General features: G+C 43.3%; 1 protein-coding gene across 2 annotated transcripts in view; it reads left to right on the top strand.

Moving 5' to 3' along the window:
* The window catches only part of MMP15 (matrix metallopeptidase 15), a 207,943-nt gene extending 193,239 nt beyond the window's left edge, over nucleotides 1-14,704 (top strand). For both annotated transcript variants that reach the window (XM_069217432.1, XM_069217431.1), the window contains 2 exons: nucleotides 1,241-1,356; nucleotides 6,768-14,704. In XM_069217432.1, coding sequence (XP_069073533.1) covers nucleotides 1,241-1,356; nucleotides 6,768-7,252 — 601 coding nt within the window. In that variant the 3' untranslated portion in view covers nucleotides 7,253-14,704. The remainder of the gene's footprint in view (nucleotides 1-1,240; nucleotides 1,357-6,767) is intronic.
* Nucleotides 14,705-24,882: the final 10,178 nt, after the last annotated feature.

Genomic DNA, 24,882 nt, shown 5'->3' with positions numbered 1-24,882 from the left:
CACATGCATGGGTACTGCCTAAACTTGTAACCAGCAGCATCCTGTGCCTTCAAGTTCGATAACTGGAGCTGAGGTGGGTAAACTGAGTGTGTAGACTAGGTGACTAATGGATGAATGGAGCTGCACCTTGCTAGGCCTAGGTGGATAGCCGAAGCTTGAGTCTAGTAGATGCAGAGAGGTCCAGGTCCAGACTAGGTTGCTGTTGAGGCTTCATCTGAATGACCCAGTCCTTAACAACTTCTGGAGATGTTTGCTCCTGGGTGGATTGTTGATTTCCCAGGATGTGGGACTTGATTCCTGTCTCAGCTTTTCTCTTACTGCCCATGGAGACGTGGATCACGTGGGCGGGCTAAAGCTATACCAACACCAACTTAAAGCCACCCCAGAGCATGGGCAAAGTTGGCAATTGCCCAAGGCCCCCACCTTCCAAGAAGCACCCTGGGAAAGTAAAATTCTGTTAATCAAGCTCACCTCTGTCTATGTACACGCCAGCCTCCCTCCTCTCTGACTAGTTCTGAGTCTTTCTCTCTCACTTTGTCCTTTGGCATCTTAAGGATTGTTGTGGCCATGGAAAAAACATATTTCAATGGTTTTTGTGTGAAAACAGTTTCTGAAAGTTTCTTTGGTATCATGTGGGCTTCAATTAGCAGAAAATAGACAGTACATTTGCAAATGAGGGGCCCAAAAATGCTTGCCTGAGCCCCAAAAATCCTTAAGCAACACTGCCCAGAACACTTTTCAGGTTATAGACGTTTTTCTGTGGCTAGGAGCAGGGTGATACCTTCTCATATTGGTTCCAGCAATAGAACTTGAATGGTCTCTGACTGCCTTCCCCTAGAGCTGCTGTAGAAACTAAAATAATCATGTATTTGAGGGAATCTCGAAACATGCTGGAGCTCATGGGGCCTATGGATAATTCTCACTATCTGCTTTTCATTTTGCCTTTGCCTAAAAATAACTTTTCCGATCGTATACTTTTTGGGCACTCCATTTTGCATTTTTCTGTAATGAAAACTCAGTGTTTAAAAAATAATGTTTTTCTAATAACTGTATATTTCTCAGTTTTCCCCTTTTTCTCACTTTTCCCCTTTTTTTCTATCTTTTCCCCTTTTTTCTCACTTTGGGCAATTATTTTTTAATGCTTCATTTTTCATATTACTCCTCATTGCAAAATTAAATAGTGATCAGAAATTAAAGATAACTTTTCTCCTTTCCTAACTACTCTCCCTCTTCATCTCAGTTACTGGCGCTTCAATGAACATTCGCACTCAGTTGACACTGGGTACCCGAAACCAATCAGCATATGGGCTGGGATCCCTGACACTCCGAAGGGAGCCTTTCTTAGCTCTGACACAGGTAAGCCACTGAGCAGCAAGAGTGTTTATGCAGCACTTGCTTTGCAAGCAGTGCCCAGGGACTACATACAGCAGGTGTTACAGCTAATGGTAGCATTTGGTTACAGTATATCTGAGAATTTCTACAACTCTTCAGCCTTAAGGGTGAAGCAAATATCAAGTGGCAACTTTGACTGCTAAAGACAATGGCTATTAATGAGCCTCTTACTACTTCAGTAATGCCTAGTGGGTGTGAGTTTTTTTTGTTAGTTAAAGCAGAGAAATATCTTGTTAGTGCAGATGGCTAGTGCACAGTTCCAAAAAGGCGACGGCATTTTCAAATATCTGTGTGAACTGCTGTAATTCTGCCTCTTATGCTTTGGCTCCCAGGAACCTTTCAGCAGATGTGTGAATAGGTACAAGAGAGGGCATATGTTCACGTACTTATTTCTATGTCCTCTTGCCTGGAGACCCAAGTTGTTTCATCTCCCTCCTCCGTTCAGTTTGGGATCTCCAGTAACAATTTTTGTGATTTTGTATATATATGCAGTATGCAAAAAACTTGGCAAAAGCTTTGCAAACATAAAAATATAAAAAGTAAGAGTGGCCGAGCTGCACTGGCACAGCAACTCCGGCACTAAAGTGCCCTCCTTTTTAAGTTTTGATATTTGTAAAGCGTGCTATCGACTCTGCCAATGTTCGTCTGGGTACTGGGGAGCAAGCTCAGAAATAAGCATCTGAAAATGGATGCTACAGAAAAATGTGTTGCTTTTTTCTTTGAAGCATTTATTTTACAAATACGTTCTTATCAGTGCTTACTTTCCAATGCTGCTGAGCTATGAGCTGCCTTAAACTAGTCCTTCATGAATTATAATGGAGGCAGAAGAAGAACAGCCTATTAAAAATATTGAGTCAAATACTCCTGTTGGGGAGCATAGATGTGATTGACAATGTCGCAAGCCAGTCTGACATAAAATGTCAATAGCTGAAGGAAGCAGGCCCAAAGCTCCCAAAATAAGTTTAGAATACCGTGTGTTTGCCATGAGTGGCACGTGCACCAAACAAGTCAGGCCAATCACTTTCAAGTTTCCAGTCCTTGATGTTAAATTGTTCTCTACTTCTGATTTCAAAATGTCATGGAGAGGTGGGATTTGCATACCTGCGGTATTTCAGAAAAACAGTTCCTGAATAGTCAAAATTAGCTCAAGTGAGAGATTGAACATCGGCAGTGACTTTAACTCCCACTTCTGCATGAAACCAAGGGAGACCTGCTTCTGATCAATACCTCTGAATAGATAGTGGGGTCATAATAATGTGTGTGACTGGAATTGATGTGTTAGGGTCTGCAAGGGGCCAGGGCTCAGAAGTTACTAAAATCCACCATTTTATCAGGATGAGAACTTAAATTCAATACGGTCAACAGTACCCAAACTCCACACATATCATACGCAAAGAAAGAAATAGGTTCCCATTTTGAGTTTAGATGGGTGGGAGGAACAACATAAAGCAGTGTTCATCAAACCCTGCTAATTCCACACCTTCCCTGCCCCATTTAGAGGTGAGGAAACAGCAGGTTTACCTCGGCTGAGTCTCTGCTGGCTCTGCTGATGGTAACCCCTGGCAAGTCAAACCTTGGCACAGAGCAGTCAGGCTTAATATAAGAAGCAATGTAGAAAGTATTTGTGCAACACTTGAATTAGATTAACACAGTGAAAACACCACAAAAGACTCCACACCAGTGTAGAAAAGTATGGAATATTTATCTGAATACATTTAGACTCAAACAACAAAAATCCAATTACATTTGCAAAGGTTATCACGGTTCAAGCATAGTATTGAAAATCACAGTCCTTCAAAAGATGCGGGTGCTCCCTTTCCGGCAGTTGTGGCAAGTTCTCTTTAGAGAAGTACTAGGAAAGCACTCGCAATTATAGTTCAGATGTGCTCTCCCAACCAGAATGGTTTGCAGGGGATCTCGGCCTCCCCGGCCCCTCGAGATTGGAAATCAGTGCGGGGCAAAAACACATTACAGGCAGCCCAGAGCTGCAGCGCAGGGTTGCGCTGGGTATGCATGCGTAGCGTAGAGGCTGAGCAGTCAACCCGCTCCCCCTTACTCACAGTGCCATGTCTGTGTCTGGACAGCCATGTGCAGATGTCTTCAGTTGCAGTTGCTGGGCCGGGCATAGCGTGGCATTGCAGAATGCTGGGAAGTGCTCACCACATGCTGGGCTGGTAGATGACAAAGCCCTACACCTGCTGGTTTGGTAAACGAAAAAACGCTACACCTGCTGGCTTGTCACAAGAAGAAGCACTAAACACGCACTGACTTGGTGAACAAAGAACTTGGTGAATGAAGAAGCGCTCCACATACGTTGGTCAGAGGGAGCAGGTCATGCACCCGGAGTAGTCAGACACACGGTTCCTCATTAAGATGGACTGCTACCGGACTCACTGGTGACAGAGACCCACTGCACTGGTACGCATTTGAAATCTTTGATGATCCTGAGACTTTCAACAAGGGGCAAGACAACAGCCCTTGGAGTTACTTGAGATGTCCTTTGAGGTTGTACAGCAGGAGTAGTCCATCTCACTGCAAAAGGCAGCAGGTCAACACAGCAGAGCAAGTTGCAAAATGACTGTACCTCCTAGCAGCACAAGAAACCTTGTAGTAGTGGAAAACAAATTTAAAAGCTTTTCACTACCTGGACATCTTAAACTAAAGGGTACATGTCAAACGTTTTAAATCCACTGCATCCTGCCCCGGGGCTAACCACAGTCTAACTTAGAAGTGAATTACATGGGGTTGGGCCTGGAAAGTGTGTACCATAGCCTGATAGAAAAGGCAGTTTAAAACTGCACCCAGAGGTTCTGCAGTGGCAGGCCTGAGACATGTTTAAAGTCTTGTGTAGTGAGTAGCGCAATCAGTGCTGCAGCCCGCTAGTAGAACTTGATTTACAGGCCCTGGGCACATAGAGTGCAATATACTAGGGACTTACAAGTAAATCAAATATATCAATTGTGGATAAGTCAATGGTACCATACTTAGAGTACAGAGCACCTGCACTTTAGTACTCGTCAGCAGTGGTAAAGTGCAGAGAATACTGAAAGCCAGCAAAAATGAGTCTGAAAAACAGGAGGCAATAGAAACTATCAAGGATGCCAGGCCTAAAAAAACAAAACAATAAAAACAACTCTCTCTCTCTCCCTCTCCCTCCACCTCAAGTTTTATTGCGCCTGCAGAATTAAGATTGGGCTACGTAGAAGATCGTATCAAGTTGGCACCTTTGCTTTTATAGGTTAAAATATGGTGTACCTCCCAAAGCCCTTTTTTGCCAAACGAGTACTGACTGACTGTTTAAGCCTGAATAATAGGGCGTTAATTCCTTGGCTTTGGGTTGTGGGCACCATTATAATAACCCTAAACAAATTACGGCAAACTCTAAAGCAAAAGTAATCGAGTTCTATGAGTCCACTAGTGAGAAGTTACGGGTGTAGAGCATCTTGAAAGCACCCACGGTCACAGGGTACATGCAGATTTGCACAACATCTGCTCTAGAGCCATAATTGGCATGGAGAGTTAGACCAGAACACAGATTTTATCTTAACCGGCTAAGGCTGAACATAGTACATCATTTAGTCACCTTCCCTGTAACCGGGGCGTGGTACGCATCTTTACCACCTTTTCCCTGTGACAGGTTGATGAAGCAATCTACTCCACACTTTATGCTGTGTTACTCGTTTTATGCTCCACCAAGACGGAGATTTTTAGCTCCATTTTGTTGAACAAATATTTCTCTTTTAATAAGGAAGGGCTATCTTATCTGCTGTGTTTGTTGACTGTTGATGTTTGTGCTGCAATGCTTAATCAACTTCGCTTGTTATAAGAAGAGCTTATGCACTTTAACGCCTTTTATACCTTTTTTAGTAAGGTTAGCCTTATATGATGGTCATGTAGGTGAAGATGAATTTGCCCGTTTCAGGATGTCAAGCAATGCACTTGCTGTGAAATTGTTTTATTTTAAGTTTTGAATGCTTGAAAATCTGAGCAGCTAAAGATGAAATTAGTAGGGCGAATGGCAATGGAATTGTTATTGATTTATTTGTTTATTGTAATGGGTGAACCTTTTTATTCTTAATGTATTTTTAAACGTTTTGTGATTTTGCACACTCATGGTTGATTATATATTTGACTGAACAAAGATTGATTTGATGTGTGTGGGTATAAGAATTTTTAATATATTTATATTCATATATACTAAATTATATATAAATCTCTGTCATTCTCTCTCTCTATCTCTCTCTCTCTCTCTCTCTCTCTCTCTCGCTATATATATATATATATATAGATATACATAGACTTCTAAATATAATTTGCATTCTATATATAAACACACACACAGCTTTGTTACTGAGTTTGAATTTGATTAGCTAGAGAGAATTCCTTTCGAAAGCTTTGTTAGTTGTGTTAATTTAAGTTGAATTGGATGGATTAGTTGCTTCTGTTTGATTAACTTTATTATCATCCAAGGTTCGCTTACTTACTTAGTTTGCATAATGTTAGAATGAGTTCCAGTTTTGTCTGATATACAGCTAAACGAATAGTAGCAGGTATTGAGTTGATTATACCGAGTTACTTATTTACGTTGGACTAGCTGCATTAATAACATTGAATTAGTTTAAATTACTGGGCTTGGACTGGAACTTTAATGGTGAATTACCAAAATCAATAAACAACTTGTCATTTAAAACAAAGGGCAGTTCCTGAAAGGTGTAGTTTGGAGAACTAGGGCGAGAGAGTAAGTGGCACATAGCATCAGCGCATTTCCCCAGCATGCACTTGGCAAAGTACCGAAAGCAATTTTCTATTTTAGGAAATTAAAATTTAAAGTGGGCTTGTAAAGGGCATTGCGTGGAACAATGAGGCTTAGCTGTCACGAGGCTGCAGATAAACTACTGTTCTGGGTTTGGCCCACAAAAAAATACAACAGAAGATCGACAGAAGGAAAGAGTGTACACGGGCATCGCCAGTATTTTAAAACAAAAAAAAGACAAAAATGAACACATTTGTTAAAATGTCTGTTTGACATGAATGTTTTTGCCACAAAACTTTTGGCAAACAAACATTTCTAATTTTGGCTTTTTTTAAAATTCTTACACATTCAGGCATTGTTTGTTTGCTTTGTTTTATGGAATACTTAAGTTTCTGGAGTTACTTAATGTAATCAGTTAAAACGAAACGTGTGTGTTTTGTTTGACTTTTTAATGTTAATTATGGCTCTTTATATGAGAGTGTTGTTTGTATTAAATAGTTACATGAGGACAATCCCTATGTAAAGGTTACAAAAACAAAATTGGTAAATGACACATTCACGTGAAATGTAAATTTCTCCTAGCTTCGTGAACTAAATACTATTCTTTTTTTCTCTGTCTCAGCCTACACGTACTTTTACAAAGATACCAGGTACTGGAAGTTTGATAACCAGCGGCTAAAGACCGAGCCAGGATACCCTAAATCAATCCTGAGAGACTTCATGGGCTGTCAAGAGGTGTTTGTTGAACCAGATCCTGGACCCAAATGGCCTGACCTGGAACGTCCACCCTTCAACCCGGATGTCAATGGTGGGAAGGATAATGACGTGGACCAGAAGGAAGAGGAGATTGATAAGCATAAAGAAGCTGATGCAGATGTGGACCTAAATCCAGAAAGCAGGAACGATGGGGACGAGCAGAGCAATGATGTTGATGTGGTGGTCCACATTGATGAGTACACGCGCACCATGAGCGTTGTCATGGTAATGGTGCCACTGGCCCTATTGCTTTGCATCCTGGCTCTCATCTATGCCATTTTGCAACTGCAGAGAAAGGGGACACCACGTATGCTTCTCTACTGGAAACGCTCCCTTCAGGAATGGGTGTGAGCCTCAACCTTGAATCTCTGGGTCCCTGAATTCTTTTATTCTTCACTACCCCTACTAGTTCACCCTTTCCAACACACCCTATTTCCTTCTCCTGATGGTGCTAACAAATAGGGAAGTGTGACCCAATCACATAAAACAGGCCTTAGTGCATTTATGCCAAGATCTGAGCCACTGAGAACTGATGGTGTGCTGCTCAAAGCTGTCACAGGTGAATAGTTGTCAGTCATACGGTACTTTCTCATACGTGACCTGTGCCATCACTAACCAGTCTGGTAGACTGGTGGAAGAAAATGACAGGATTGATCATACCATGTGGATTTTGGAAGAAGATTAATGCTTTACTGCCAGGGACCCTTTTCAGAGGATATGATCTGGTTTTGGAAGACCAGCTCAATCTTCCCGCACACCCTGAATATTCAGCTAGCTATCCTCGCACTTAGCAAGTAGGCTGGGATTGTAGAGCACTGTGCAACCAGTTGGCATGACTGCGTTACAGCAAGCTGGATTGACATAGAGGAATTTACCCAGTACGAAGGAGAGAGTATTAAGAGTTTAACGGTGTACTTGGACATTCTTGCAGGAATATGGAGGAACTGGGAGAAGTGGCAAGGCGAGCCTGGCCTGAGTTCTACCAACAATGAGTGGAAGAAGTGAAGTAGGGTGTCAAATGAGGACATCTGTGGAGGAGATAAGCACGGAAGCAAACATGAGTGACTGAGTAATGTAACTTCACTACTAACAGGAGAGTGTTAGAAGTTGCAAGATATGTCAGAAAGTGTTGCTAAAAAAACAGATCACTTGTAGAAGTGGATGGGTATGCCCAGACTGGTTGTAAGATGGCATTCCCATTAGAATTTCCTTGGGCCATGTGCACTCGCCAATAACTTGACCAATGAAGTGTAGATTAAACATGCTACATTCTGAAGATGCTTTAATATGCTCAATGCATTAATGGAGAGGTGGCAGTAACAATTAAGAACGTGATAGTGATTCATCCCATAAAACCCTCCTTCCACAAAAAACCTATTTACACTTCTGGTGTCGAGAACCACTTGTTATCAGTTTCGGAGTAAAGGTTAGAGGAGGGGTAACGAATCTCAGATATCTTCGCAAGAAATCCTGAATAAAAGAGGAAGCAAGATAGAGGGGCAGCCTGTTTCCTTAAATATGTGGGGAAAATGATAAATGCCTCCCCACTCCCCCCCCCCGCACCCAAATGCATCTTCCTTCATCTTCTCAACAGCATGAATGGTCTCTTTCACACCCCGTAGTCTGTGGTATAGAGTTGAAATGCTGCTCATTTTTTTCATTTTTCTTTGATTGCCTCACTCCCTACCTGTCACGTTCATGGCGAAGAGGTGGGTGGCAGCAACTTCTTTGTCACATGTTTCCCCGTTTTCTCACTCACTAATTTCCCCATCAGCCCTTCACAATGGCGAAAGAAAGAAAACGTTTCTTTCTTGATCTCAGTTCGTTTCTAAAGCTTACAAACACAATTTCTGGCTCTGTGCTAGCGTTGCACTGATAAGAGTGAAAACCAGAGTAAAGTCTCTTGCTCTGTACTGTGAACTTTGGGTGGACCACAGACATATCTTGGTAGAGTCACCGACGAGTGTGTGTGCTGAGGTACAGACATCCTCCCCACATTGGACTCTGTGTGCCACAGAAAAAGCAACCACTGCAGGCTTCAACTATAGGAAAACACTGCCACAACAACTGTAGGAACCGATCACTTTATTTTGTCATTAGAGAAGACAAAATTCCAGCCTTAAAAGTAGTGAAGCATCACATCACTAAAAGGAGACAGTAATTGGAGAAACCACTTGTAGCAGCACAGCATGTTGCTTAGATTATTTATTCTCATTAATGAACACTTGAAGAATGCTACCCACTTTAGAAGTGGTAAACCACTCTAGTCCTGTCTTGAGAAATTACCCTAACTTAACTGTAGGAACCACTACAAGATCTCTTTGCAGGAGAACTCCATAACAATGGAGGAGATAACCTTTCCATTCCTGGGACACAGGTGTTGTGCAGAAAAGCTGGGACATTGTAAAACAATAAATAAGAAAGTGGTTAATTATCTTTTAGGTTTTTTATTGAAGGTTCTGTGAATGCTCCCCACTTTGTGTAAAATGGTTTGAGACGAAACTATTAACTTACACAGACCCCATATATTAGGAACACAAGATCAAGATCATATCTTATTTGAATTTATTTATTTACTCAGCATATCACAAACAAATGCTTTATCGAGATCATACAAAGCCATCATCGAAATTTAGAGGTTGAAAGGTAACGGAAACATTTGGATTGGGGTTATTGAGTGATCATTATACGAGCAGTAGTTGTATTGCTATTACACTGTCCAAGCACTGTTCATGATTTACTTTATGCAGGGGATATCGACCTTGGAGGCTGTTAAAGGAGATTCTTGATGGAGCTGTTCTTTTTCAAGCTATTGTGAAGGTTCTCAAAACGTTTTCAAATCTTAATTGAAGTGGAGGGCATGCAAGGACGGATACCTGGAGAGATGCTGAAGGGGGATTTGCGTATGATGAGTTGATGCTGCAGTGGAGAGGTCCACAGCCTACACAGGGTTAAGTGGGATAAAGTCTGTGGAAGAGTTTTGGTCAATAGAATGAATTATTTTTTCTGGACCTGTGATACCATTTGAGCCAGTCTCTTCTAAATCTGTGAAATAAGGTGACATTTGATCTTGGAAGGCTGCATAGAATGCACATGGAAAACGGAACAGCGTTTCCAGGGTTTGGAAGGTGGCTGCTACCGAGTGATAATAACAGAGTTCAACATTGCCCAGATTCCAGGTCAGTGGGACACTCTCTGTGCATCAGTGTGTTCTCTTTTTTGGCCTTTTTATGGTATAACAGTGCAAGCATGCCAGCTCCTACTGAATTCATCTGTTAAAGATTCACAAGGCTTTGTATAATTCTGACGTCTTGTGGTTGGACTGGAGTAGTTTTTACGTTTCTCAAAACAAGCCCTATCAGCATCGACTAAAAGGGCATGTCTGTTTTCAGACATGTTTGGATATCAACCAGAACTCCACAGTTCCCCTCAAGTTGAAGTCACCATAATATTATTTTGTCAGCCATTGAGATTGTTCTCTGATTTGATAAGTTTAATGGAAAAAGAGATTCTGCACCACCAGAGTCTCCAGCAGTAATACGATATCAAGGACCATTTCAAATAAGTAATAACAAAAACTGCCAACAATGTCTTTCTTTTCTGGGATATGATTACACTTCAATGTGGAACTCTTTCTTCGATGCACTTCAATGCAATCAACAGCTTTTGTGGAAAGAAAAACATAATTGGAGAAATAGATAGTTTTTAGCTTGTGTGGCTGTAGATATACATGCTCTGCATATGTTAGAGTTGGGATCAGATGTGTGGAACTGTTTTTTCTTCAAAGAAGTTCAAGTCACTAAGTGTGGTGACTCCTCACTTAGTTGGCAGTATTGGAGCATGGGCAACTGCTCCATTGTTAGATTGTATTTTTTCCGTCATCGGGTTTGCATGTACTTGTCGGGCTCCGTGTTCAGTGCTTAACAATGCTTGACCACCGGACCCATTTGATTGCTCGACTTCCATACCTAGGGAAAAAGTCACTACAGCAGATCTTTGATCCTGTTTTTGTCACTACCCAACATTTACCTAAAACCGATCGTCTCTCGACACCTCACCACTTGAGACTCAGGCCCCTCCATGGGCATTTTCCCCTTCATTTTAGAACACTGTTGATGAGAGTGCAAGACCAGCGGGGAAAAGGATGCCCTTCGAAAATCCTGTCCCCAGTGCCTTCCAAGTTCCCTTGGATGGACCGTCTGCAATCACTGCCACTCCTACCAGGATAACAAAACCACGTGCGAGGCCTGCCTCACTTTCCAGTTGAAAAAGACTTTTCAGTACTAATGTGAGATGAGGTGAGCCCATCAGAGAATGCAGAAGTAGGAGCCTGATGATACCCCTAACATCTTTGGGGAGCACTGCATTGATGCATAGGAATAAGTTGGTCTCTCAGAGCCCCAGCTGGTGCAGTCCAGCTCAGAGGTGAGCTCTCCCTCTGTGTCTAAGGGAGAACAACAGAAAGACCATGGTGCTTCACAACCATGGAAGAAGACTTTGACTGTGAGTATGTTCTGCACCCACATACATCCCACGCCCTCGCAATGGCCATGTGTAGAGGTACAGTACTTCCCCCAGAGGGGGTCGAACTTTAAGCTCAGAGCCTAAACAACAACCTGCTGGGCCACCACTGCCTTGGATCCATGTTCGTCACTGACCGAAACCTTCAATGCCTACCATGCTCCCTCTTCTGGCTGTAAAGATCTTGCACAAGCCCACGTTATTGCCGAAGCACACATTGAATCAAAGATCGGCCTTGACATCGAAGACTCCCTCTACACCAAAGGCATACTCAGTGCATAAAATGCTGTCCATGGTTTGCTCAGAGGATTCAGAGTAACCAATCCTCCAGCTGTTCCAGGAGGAGAAAGATGCAGACCAAAAGTGTCTGTTTATACACCTGCAGACTGGCCAGGTCTCCACAAAGCTGCCACTAAAACCAATGATGACTCCCAAGGAAGAGGAAATTTACTTTAGAGGAGCAGAATGCTTTGGAGCCTTGTCTACCTCCTAAGCATAAAAGACACTAGGTCAAATGCACTTGCCCCTCCCTGCTTAACCTCTTCATTCTCCACCTCCATCTGATTCCCCACCACCTCCATATTCACCATAAGGGTTACCACACTTATGTTACGGGAAGGGCAGCCTACTTCACCCTGCCAATCCCTATGATGCACCTTATGACCCAGAGCTTAAGGATGACCCATGGGACGACTACTATGTGACTCCCACGGGTGATAAAAAAACCTGGATCTGTACCCAGCCAAACCTCCGCCCTGGTGCTACTGCAACTTACCATGAATTCATATAGAGGACAGCATGTATCACAAAGTTGATATGCACATTATCCAGAAAGACCATGACCTTCTGGTGGAAATATTATCCAAGACTCGATGCATCCTTTGATTCCTCCCTGTGCTTAAAAGTTTACGCTCAAGACCCCTCTAAGACATTTGAAGATCCTGTCAGGGCAAGTGTGGTCACATCTAGAGTAGACAAAAAACATAAATACTCAATGACTCACCATACATCCGTTGCCACGTACCTGCAGACTCAGTGTTCATACACCAGGGCACCCAGGCTACAGGAGACACTATCCCTCCAGATGACGATAGGAAAAAGCTGGACGCAGCGATCAAGAGGGTAACAGTGCAAGCAGCCATACGTTAGAGGATTGCCTACTCAGTTGGCCTGCCCTCCCGATAACAACAGGGAACACTGGGGCGAGATGCAGGACCTCCTCAAACACCTCCCTGAGGAGTATAAGCAGCAACGGCAAAGATTGGTTGTGGAGGTGAAAGCATATCCAATGCCACTATCCACTGCACCCTAGATGCAGCCGACACCCCGGCCAGAGAGATCAATACCAGCATCCAGGTCAGACGTCACACCTGGCTCCTTGTTTCTGGTTTTAAATCAGAGGTACTTAAGCATCTGCTTAATCTCTTCAGACCACAGGTGTACCAGATGCTGAAGAGAATGAAAAAAGGTTCTAGGTGCCCTCCAAACATCTATTCCAAAGGACTGCTTTCACAGGCCTCAGTACAGGGCATGCAATAAGCCCAGCTCCCCAAACCCCCCTGCTGTGATCAGGGACAACAGAAAGGAGGCCCATCACCAATGGTGCACCATCCACTGGCTAACCACAACTTAAGGGAGTACTGCCTTACAATGTATGCAGCACATGTGTACCTACAGCCACATATGCTACAAATAGCCATCACTCTGGAAACACATTTGCAGGATTACCTTGCAGTCAGATAATTAAACTCAAAATGATAACGTCCAATCAAGAGGCGTTTGAATCAAGTAAAACACAATTAATCAATACATTTAAATTAAGTGATGAATTTATGAAATACTAAATACAGCCAAAAGAAAAGCGACAAGAATTTCAGAAAATTACAACAAAGTAAGAAAGTGAGAAATTAACTTTCTTTTCTAAGCATTTGTTACTATCTCTCTAAACCAAGAACGTTATTTTAAAACATTGGCAATTAGTGAAAATAGGAAAGGAATTGCAAAACATGCTGCCAATGGTTCCATGAAACAGGGAGATGTATAGATGATTTAGAGGACAGAATTGCATTATGCCGTTCGAACAAGGGATTCTGAAAATTCAGAAGGCATCATTTTGTGCTTAGTCTGCAACTATTGCAGTGTGTTTAAAAATCCAAACATACAACTCACAGCAAGGAAGATATGGACACAATCTCTTTTATTGCAACTGTACAATTGTCACCTATGTGGTCAAATGCCCCCCCCCCCCCACCCCCCCCCCCCCCGGTATAATATGGAATAGGCAAATAGGCAAACAACGTGGAAAGCCAGAACAGGGTAGAGCAAACTGTATTCCAACATTAGAACTAAATACATGACATCTTCAGTAGCAAGACACTGGTGTAAACGGTCATGATCTCAGATATATAAGATTTCAAATAACAGATTCGGGAACAGTTTTAATAAGAATTAATTCAATTCGAATGATGGCACAACGGACATCATATTGACCGGCCAGACACTTTTTGCACCAGGAGGTCTTAATGAATATGTTGACTACATGCGTAATTTAAGGAATTACAAGGGAGAGAAAGTATAAAAACAAAAAGTAGTAAAACTATTTAACTGAAATAGTACATGCAAGGAATCTGGGAGAGACTTTCACAATAATAGGAAATTCGGCTGAAGCGCTAGCGGCAATGAAAGGACCCAGAAATTGCGGCATTAGTCCGTCAATAAAGCATTGTTTTCTTGAACGAGTGCTTCTTAGTGACTACGCAAGAACTGCTCGGAGGCAACTGAACAGATGGAAAGACTAGTAGGAGAGCACAAAGATTTGTTAGAGAAACTTCATTCACATTATTACATGCAGGAGAAACATTCGGGGTGTTTTATCATTTACGTAATAACTTAAATCAATCCAATTTGAAAAATAAAGATGCAGTTTGTCATTTAAAGCAAGATATCTTCTGTCATCGGAGAACACTTTCAATTTCACTGGGTAAAATAAACAAATTCTGAAAATTGTTATTTTGTTGCTGGTTGGTTGCAGATAAAATGTTTATGAAAGTGTGTAATGACCATTGGTCCTAAAGATGCAGAAGTGTATACGAAATGCATTGACTAATTAAATGAATATTACTTACTATGTACAATCAAACAGGGAAAGGAAAGGAAGTGATAAAGAGCAAATTGTCAAACAAATGTAATAAATGTTTTTCAAAATGAGTTAAATAAAAGTTGTTTCACAGGGAAATTCATTAACATGTGAAGATAATCATGCCGGATTGACCCTAGCAGAAAGATGTTGGGTCCCAGTGTAGAAAATTTAAATAAATATAGTAAGTACGGAAACACAATATTTAATACATTTACTCTGAAAAGAGAGTCACACCTAAATCTGGAGCCGGGCAGAAGTACCACTGTTTGTCCATTAGCCAAAATGTGTTCCCATGACTACTCATTGTCCTGGTTAGTTCAAGATCATCTGGACAAGATCAATATAATCAAACCGATGTTATTTTGATGACAATATTCACAAAAGCAGTCTTATCTTTGAGTTTGGACACCTGACTTCACCTTTGAAGGGTATCATGGATGAGTATTTGATGTAAAAAAAACAACAACAAAAAACTCTTCATCGAAAACCTAACTGACTGACAAAAATATCTTCACATTGAAACAGAAACCAGTCTCCATCAAAAGGTTCTTCCAAGAAATAAAGATAGCTTTGTTCTGCTACGTCATATGTTAAGTTGTGATTTGTTCAATCATAGCATCCACCTTAAGTGGTCACTTGGCACTGGGACAACAACAATGCAATTATTCTGAAATCAGACCACCTCCAGCAGATAGGCTTCAAAAGGGCACAACAATGCCTTTAATTTTTTTCCTGTTTGAGTTGATTAGTTCTGCCACATGTAATCGTTTTTCTAGGTTATGGTGCCATGATCTATTGTTGGTAGACCAGTGCTTAGTTTGCAGAAGAATGAGTGCTGGTGCCTGAAGATTCTACTCAGAAATCGATGGCCAGTGCAATTAAACATGCCACCCCAAATGTCAAGACTGCATAGTTCTCCATCTACCTCTTTGATCCACCAGCAGACACTCCCTGCGTGGTTATCTCACTCTTGCGTGTTTCTGCTTTCTCACATTGTGACGGGGTTCCTCCGTCTTTACGATTTGTGTGTTTTTACCTCTCTCGCTCTCAGAAAATATGTGATGTGGAAAAATAAGTGCTGGCTCCCAAAAATAAGTGCCAGCAGGCGCCATCGGCAACCACTGGCTCAAATTAAGCACTGAGGCAGGCAGAAAACTTTAAGCATTGTGCCCTAGAAAGGGTGGCAACCCAGTATCATGTGACCCTTGTTAAAGAATGCACCATAAAGCATTGAGGGAAAAAGAAGTCAAATGGTTTATGGCTGGCTTTTCTAAAAGACAAGTAGGAGGCTCTTTCAGTCAGGCCTCATTTGAGATCTAAATCCTAACACCACGCCAGAGCCCTCCCTACCCCCACCAAGTGGTGTTGAGATCATGGTGTAGCCCATGGCCACATGTAGACACCTACCTATAGAGATCTCTTTTAAGAGAAAAAAATCGTCAAGGTTTGGGGGAGTGAAGATTGTGGCAACTTGGCACTGTATGTTCCCTGTTCAGTAAATATGCTGGAAACAACACAGTTCTGCATGTTCAGTCGCCATTTTGAAAAATAGGAGTTGAACACAATGGTGCAACATGTATGCCAGAAGCAATCTTTCTTTGGGCTATCTTGCACGTGGAACACTTTTGTTTACCATGTTTTGCATGACTGACTACTTGTGGTTGCACTTCTGGGTTATGCTAGGCATAGATAGTATAAAAGGCAACATAGAAAATCACTCCTTGCCTTGCAACATTGCAAGTTGGTGTTTCTTTCTTGCTTTCTGTATAGTTCACACCCAGCCTCCCTGCGTTGAGCAATGTCTTTAGTTTTGATGCTTTCTCAGTTCCTTTCTGTAGTAAGCCTGTTGTTGCTGCTTGGTCTCTCTTTTACCCTTCCCTATTGGTTTTCTTGGAGAGTACTGGTTCAGATTGGAAGGCCCATATTTATACTTTTTTAGCGCCACATTTGCGTCCGTTTTTGAGGCAAAAGTGGCGCAAACTTGCAAAATACAATTGTATTTTGTAAGTTTGCACCGCTTATGCGTTAAAAAGTGGCGCAAATGCCGTGCTAAAAAAGTATAAATACGGGCCGAAGTCTTCCGAGTGCCATCTCAGACCACAGCACATATTTGACCTTTGGAGGATGAGGCTACTGTTCATTTCCTTGAACTCCTCATCAATATCCTCAGTAAAACGTATGTATTTCTTGTTACAACCTTCCCAGCATTTAGAGTCATCTTTGAGACTTTCTTCAGACACCTCCTCTTCCATTCTTTCCTTGTTGTATTTCCATTTCCCCAACTGTGATGTGTATTAGCAGGTTGTATAATTCTTTGCTGGCCGTTCAAGTCTTGAAAAGCAGCAATTCTCGTTTCTATACACTATTTGTTGTCCTCTTGACAAGTGGAGAAAAAAGGAACTATGGAGCTTACTGTTCCTTCCATCACAGTGGAAAGCAAAACAAAGTCCCTGCTCTTCAACACATATGATCACGTTCCTGTGCATGGAATCTCTGCAGTGCAAACCGAAGCCTTCAAGAAGGCATTGTTAGAAACATACAGTCTCTCTGAGAGGCCTTTGTTGGCTCCAAAAGAGGCCTTATCTCTGCTGGTGCCAGTGGTACCGAAAGCTATGGACCTGACATCGCCAACTTTGACATTGACTCCGGTGCCTATTCCAACTTGTAAGCCTTGTATGTTTAAATGACCGAGGCTAGTCCAAAAACCATCTTCAAAGCAGGTGCCTGTGCCTGCCTCAGAGTGCGATGCCAAAGTTGTAATTATTTGCGCTGTTAACCAACTTCGCTAGATGCTGTTACATCATTTAGCCAGACTACACATACTCTGCAGTTGGAGAAAGTTTATCTCATCTGCCTAAAGTCTCAAGATAAGAATCATTTAAGGGATGGGGCATTTATTTGTCTCAGATTCAAAATGCTTCAGCATTTCCAGCTATCTTGGATGAAATTCTCCCCTAGAGTAACCCCAAAGCTAAATGCGGACTGAGACTGCATGCTGACCATCAAGTCCAAGGCCAGGGATTGCAAAGCCTCCATCTGAGAGGGAACCAACTGAGACTTGGCCCAATTGATCAGGAACCCATGAGCCTGAAGGGCAACACACACTTTCCGAAGATCGCGCAAAAGCTCCTCCCTTTAGGGGACATGTAGGAGCCAGTCATCCAGATAAGGGTAGAGATGACAACCCTGAAGATGAAGGGAGGCTACCAGAGGCACCACCACCTTGGTGAACAATCATGGCGCAGAGCAGAGACCAAATGGCAGAACTGTAAATTGATAATGTACCCCCTTGAGACTGAACCTCAGAAACTGTTGTGATGGTGGGTGGACTAGCGCCTGATAGTAAGCATCCTGAAGATCCACAGTGCACATGAAATGCCCCTGCGTCACCAGAGGAATTACCCACTGCAAAGTCTCCATCTTGAAAGGCACATGGCAGAAAAATGTGTTCTGTGCCTTTAAATCCAACACCAGGCAGAAGCCCCTTGTAGCCTTTGACACTAGGAAAATAATCGAGTAGAACCCCCTACCCCGTTCCAGAGGGGGCACCACCCAAACAGCCTGCTTCTGCATAAAGGAAAGAAGGCCCTGACGAAGGGCCTTCCATTTGGCCGGCAGGGACAGCCATGGAGTTGGACGCACCCCAGACAATGGAGGAGTCTCCCCAAACTCAATCCTTTAGCCATGCTGAACAGTGTTCAACACCCAAGCGTCAGAAGTAGACTCCTGCCAGGCCTGGAAAAACACTTGAAGGTGGCCACCCACCACTAGTCCCTGCACCCCCCATATAGCCAGGAACGCGGCTTGGGAAGGGTAGAATGGGCTTATGCTCCTGACCTCTACGAGCTGGAAATCTCCCATGCAACCTCGCAAACCACCTCTTAAGGGACTGGTGCAGGTCAGACTTGCATTTGGAGAAAGGCCCGTCACCATCACTGGACTTAAGGGAAACAGAATGTTTCTTCTCTTTCAAGAGTTGGTGAAGTCTATTCTGAAGTTTAGCTCGAAACAGGACTGAACCCTGTAAAGGCAACCTCAACACAGAAGACTTCTGGGCGACATCTGTCTTCCAATCCCTCAAGACCAGATTGCGACGAGCCGTAGCACATGCACCCTCAGCCAGAGCTGAGGAAAATACCACATCGAAAGAGACATCAGACAGAAATTCCACCTGATGCTCAATGAGATCCAGAACCCAGGAGCAATCAGAGGACTCATCCAATGCTCTGTACAGTCTTGAATTCCGAGTTAAGGGATTGAGTCACATAAGTACTATATATACCAGCACACAGCACCAGATGAGCCCTGGAGTACACCTTCTTGAGGGAGCCATCCACCTTCTTGTCCATGGGATCCCGGGGACTGCATCCTCCGCCAAGGAAGTACACCCCACAAGTCTGGCCACAAAGGAATCCACCTGGACGGAGTCAGGAAAGTCTGTCTGCGTATCATGGAAAGGATGCAATTTGGCCAAAAAACGAGGCAACAAAATCGTATCTGGGTCCCTCCATTCCCTGTGAAGCACTTCTGGAATACAGGGTTAGACCCCTGAAACTGGCGCAGCAGAGCGGAATAGGAAGATTCCGGAACCTCATCCTCCAGAAAGCATGTTTCTTTTAATATGGCGAACCAGCTCAGCCAACTGCTACTTGGTAATGTACTTTCTTGCAGGATCCTGAGGGTCTGGACCATCCTCCCTAGAACCAGAAGGAGGAGACACAGCTGCAGGAAGGACCTTCTGCTTCACCTCTGCCCTCATTTCCAGTAATGTCTCCTGGATGAGGCATTTTAGGCGAGCCTCCTCATCTTCCTTCTTACAGATCCTTGAAGGAGAACGAGAATGAAGTGGGGAAGAAGAGGAGGACACTGCCACATGTCTCTTCTTATGAAAATGTTTCCCCATTGTGAACTGTCACCAAAATGTAGGCAAAACACAAGAACCAGCAGCAGTAACCCACAGGAAGGCCGCCAAGCGGTGCTTACCCCAGGGGCCTCCACATCTATATACCTCATTTCCATATGCCAGGAACAGGACGCCAAGCAGGCCCGTATTACCTTGCCTTGCGCACATGCCCCATAGTGCCGTATCAGCAGCAGGAAGTCAGGCAAGCTCCAGACTTCCTACTTCCTCCACGTGCCTCCCCAGTAGCCTGGCTACCAGAGAGATACGCATGCCTCCACCAAATGCAGCCAGCCGCACCCAGGGCCGCATCCGGGTCCACAACTAAGCTTCCCCCTGCTAGCCCAGGAGGCAGCAGGAAGCGATGGACCAACAACAAAAAATGACACCCTGTGGAGAATCCACATTGGAATCAGCAGCTATCCCAGCCCAGCAGAAGCAGCTCCCTCTACTCCTCAGTCCATTCAGTCGAAAGACAGAAAAAAAGAACAGGACGAATGCTGGGTAAGTACATATTATGTACTACCAGCTGGAGGGGGGTGGGGTAGGGGACCCAGCAATCCTCGAGTTTTTTTTTGTCATGGAGATAGATATATATTCACATTGTGATCAATGGGACGAGGAGTAGCAGGACCTGGGCGTAATGGGATACTATCTCAGTTGATTGGCTTGCCATTTGATGTGAACACCTGTTTGGCAGGAAGACTTAAGCATCTCTTGAGAGAGTCTAACAGAGTTGTCCCACTGCTAGGGCTCTGGGATTGGCGCCTCTTCGTAGAAACATTAACAAACAATATGGTAAGTTTTAGACCTGACAGCCTTAGGGTGGTCACCCCTAACATTTTGCCTGCCTCCCTCCACTATTTGGGTACTGTTTTTGCTGGTTTTAGGACTCTGCACACTTTACCACTGTTAACCAGTGCTAAAGTGCATATGCTCTCTCCCTTAAAACATGGTGACATTGGATCATACCCAATTGGCTTATTTAATTTACTTATAAGTCCCTATTAAAGTGCACTATATGTGCCCATGGCCTGTAGATTAAATGGTACTAGTGGGGGCCTGCAGCACTGATTGTGTCACCCACTTAAGTAGCCCCTTAACCATGTCTCAGGCCTGCCATTGCAAGGCCTGTGTGTGTAGTTTCACTACCAATTCAAATTGGCATTTAAAAGTACTTGCCAAGCCTAAAACTCCCCTTTTCTACATATGTCACCCCTAAGGTAGCCCTAGGTAACCCATAGGGCAGGGTGCTGTGTAGAAAAGAGGCAGGACATGTACCTGTGTAGGTTATATTTCCTGGTAGTGTAAAACCCTCAAATTAATTTTGCACTGCTGTGAGGCCTGCTCCTTTTATAGTTTAACGTTAGGGCTACCCTCATATACTGTTTGAGTGGTAGCTTCTGATCTGAAAGGAGTAACAAGGTCATATTTAGTATGGCCAGAATGGTAATACAAAATCCTGCTGACTGGTGAAGTTGGATTTAATATTACTATTTTAGAAATGCCACTTTAGAAAGTGGACATTTCTCTGCACTTAAATCCTTCTGTGCCTAACAGTCCACGTCTGGCTTGGTTTAGTTGACAGCTCCCTTGTGCATTCACTCAGACAAACTCCAAACACAGGATGCTCAGTCACACTTGCATAGATCTGCATATTGAATGGGTCTTCCTGGGCTGGGAGGGTGGAGGGCCTGACACTTACATGTCAAAGGACAGTAGCCTGCCCTCACACAAAGGACTGCCACACCCACTACTGGGACACTGGCAGAGAGGATGGAACTGAAAGGGGACCTTGTGCACTTCGAGGCCACTATTTGAAGTCTCCCCCACTTCAAAGGCACATTTAGGTATTTAAATAGGGCCTCTGCCCCCACCAATTCACACTTCCTGGGGAAGAATCTGAACCAGAACCTGCACCCTGCCAAGAAGAACTGCCTGGCTGCCCAAAGGACTCACCTGACTGCTTTTTCTGAGAGGGACTGCTGCCTTGCTGTTGCCCTGCTGCCTTGCTGCTCTCTGGCTGTGCTGAAGAAGTGCTCTCCAAGGGCTTGGATAGAGCTTGCCTCCTGTTCCCTGAAGTCTCAGGATCAAAAAGACTTCATTCCTGCAAGAAGAACTCCTGGTGCGGTAAAAATCGATGCACTGCCTGCCAAAAATGACACACAGCATGCATTGCGGTGAGAAAATCACTGCACACCGATCTGGAATGACGCAGCCCAACTTCACAAGGCTAAGAGCGACGCACCGCCAGCGTAGCGACCGGAAATTTGATGCAAGCCTACTGGATCGACGCAAAGCTGAGCCGGAACGACGCAGCCCGACTTCCTGAGAGGAATCAACGCAGCACCTGCTGTGCAGTAGAAATCTCCACGCAACGCCCACCGTATTGACGCAGCCCTAGTCACTTCATCCTGCCAGGGCATCCAAAAACCCTGCAACCCGAAGAGGACCCAAGTCCGAGCACCAGAAATCGACGCAAAGCCTTTCCTGCATGACAAATAAACAATGCATCGCTGTATGTGGCCTGAGAAATCGACGCACACCTCCCTGTTTTCCACGCATCTTCTCCTCTGCAGTTCCTTGCGGAGATTTTGAACGCAAACCAGGTACTTTGTGCTTGCAAGAGACATTTGTTGCTTTTAAGAGACTAAAGACACTTAAGATCATTTTTACAGTGATATTTCAAAATTTACTTGTTGCATCTTAATCGTTTTGACCTGCATCTTACCAGATACATATTCGATATTTTTCTAAACACTGTGTGGTGTATTTTTGTGGTTCTACTGTGTTACTGTATGATTTATTGCACAAATACTTTACACATTGCCGTCTAAATTCAGCCTGACTGCTCAGTGCCAAGCTACCAGACGGTGGGCACAGGTTAATTTGGATTGTGTGTGACTTACCCTGACTAGAGTGAGGGTCCTTGCTTGAACAGGGGGTAACCTGACTGCCAACCAAAGACCCCATTTCTAACAGTAAGTATTGGCAGGCAGATGCCCCTGCAGCAACAGCTTCAACAACAGTTCTTTAAACTTTACAGAGGTTGAGGGTCATGGAGAGGTAAGGAAGGTCAAGCTTCCTTCTCCACTCAAGTCAGTCTCAAAATCATCCTGAGTTGTCACACATGAAAGATCATCCGATACCTGTTGAGGGTCGGGTGGCAGATTTTCCTTGGAAATGACATAAGATCACTTTGGACAAACAGTCCTGCAGATAGTGGATAAATAATAGTTCCAGCCTTTTCTCTAGCAGCCATGATTTGTCCCGGCCCATACACTTCTCCTCCTCCCACTCCTCCCTCCACAAACATCTTAATGATGACCAATACAACTTTATTGAAAAAAGCAATATAGAGGGTTTCTTCTCAGAGCAGTTATTGTTGCCATGAAAAGAGACTGTTTACTACCTCCACTTGTTCCACATTCAGCACTGTTGGCAGACCATTGTTTTGGACCACTGTATGGATATATGTATCCTGCTGCATAAACTAGGATCTGTTGAGAAAACATGAAATGCTGCAGTTTGTATAAAGGCCATAGAGACTCCTACATTGCTATTTACTAATTAAAGGTTCTCACTTAGATTTTGGCAGAGAATCATTCTGTGGACATATTACTACCAGGCAGTGTGTAGAGGCATAGTTTAAACCCCAGTCTGCCCCTTCTGTATCTAGATCAATCTCCCAGAAGTATTTTCTCTTTCTGTTGGATTGTCCCTATTTGTCCACAGATCCTTCACCTAAAGCCTATTAGTTTAGATGTCACTGAACAAGTTGAAGAAGAGCACTAGTTCTGCTAACTCTACTCATACAATATCAAAGGAAATCGATTCTAAATGAAAGTGTTTGCTTTGGAAGCCTAGCTCTCAGCTTTTACAAAGCTATGTGTTTTTTGACATGTTATACTGATTTTCCAAGGAACCTAGCAGCTTTTGCTGCCCTTAATATACCAGATTATCTTAGGGTACATTTTAAGAAACCACTTCATGATGGGGTGGCTGTATCCAAACATGTCTTGAAAATCATCTAGATCAAGGTAGCCTTATGACCAGATTAATGGGATCTGCAGTAGTCCTTTGCCAGCATACTTGGATAGGGACCACAGGGTTCTAAAATGAGATACTATTCCAGTTGATTAGCTTGCCATTTAATGTGAACACCAGTTTGGCGAGAAGACTGACTCGTTTAAGAGGGAGTCAGAGTTGTCCGACTGCTAGGGCTCTTGGGGTGGCATCTCTTTGTAGAAAATTTAACAAACAATATTGTAAATGTCGAGGATACAGGCACTCATTTGGCAGGCAGATGCCCCAACTAGAAAATGGTTCTACAACAGTTCTTTATACTCTACAGAAGTCGAGGGTTATGTAAAAGTAATAAATGCCAGGTGTACTCCTCCACTAAATCTGTCTCAAAATCACCCTGAATTGTTAGACATGAAGGATCATCCGATATTTTCTGAGGGTCGGGTGGCAGATTTGCTTAAGATGGCATAAGATCACTTTGGCCAAATTGTCCTTGTGATTGTGGGTCAATAATGATCCGAGCCTTTTCTCAAGCAGCTATGACTCTTTCCCCTTCCACACACTTTTCCTACTCCCCTACCTCTCCCATAAACTTCTTAATGATGAACTTTACATCTTGGTAGAAATAAAGTGATAGAGGGTTACTTTTCCTCAGAGCGGTTATGGTTGTTACTTGATGTATTTTCTCATTGTTAACAAAAAGAGATGGTCTCAGATTAATTCCAAACTTTTGATTTCTCAATACATTTTTACCAAAAGGAAATATATTTGAGATGTTAATTTTTTTTGTGTCTGAAGAGCGGGATTGGTTGGAGTCCCTGGATATCAAGGATGCCTATTTTCATATTCCAGTTTCTGTGGTTCACTGTAAGAGACCACAGTTTGCATTTCAAGGTCTTGCCTTTTATCATTTCCTCAAAGATCTGGCAGCTATAGCTGCACATTTGTGAAGCCTTTCAGCAGCATTATTGCCTTATGTGGTCAATTGAGTGATCACAGAAAGAACTCCAGCTCTATTAGAAAGGAGCCTTCTCATTACAACCAACCTTGTGCACAAATTAGGCCTCATTGTCTGTCGGAACGATCCATTTCTGATCCTTGCTCAGTTTAGTCAGTACCTTGTGCCTGAAAAATCCAAATAAGCCAACTTGTTCAGTTGTATGTCTCAGGTCTAATTGTCTTCTGCATCTTTTGTTTCAGTTAAGCATGTGGTGTTTCCCGTGGGCAGTCTCTGAGCAGCGGAACAAATAGTATGTGGACTTGAAAGCTACATTGATCTAGATTTTCTACTGATACAGGAATTACAGTGGTGAATAGCTCAAAGCATCTCCTGAAAGGCAAGCCATTTCAACCAGTGGCCGAAATTCACTCTCACCATGGATGCTTCACTTCATC

Source organism: Pleurodeles waltl, chromosome 12 (genome assembly GCF_031143425.1).
Source record: "Pleurodeles waltl isolate 20211129_DDA chromosome 12, aPleWal1.hap1.20221129, whole genome shotgun sequence".
NCBI lineage: Eukaryota > Metazoa > Chordata > Amphibia > Caudata > Salamandridae > Pleurodeles > Pleurodeles waltl.
Note: the sequence above shows the minus strand (reverse complement) of the source record. Positions and strands in the feature narration are given on the sequence as shown.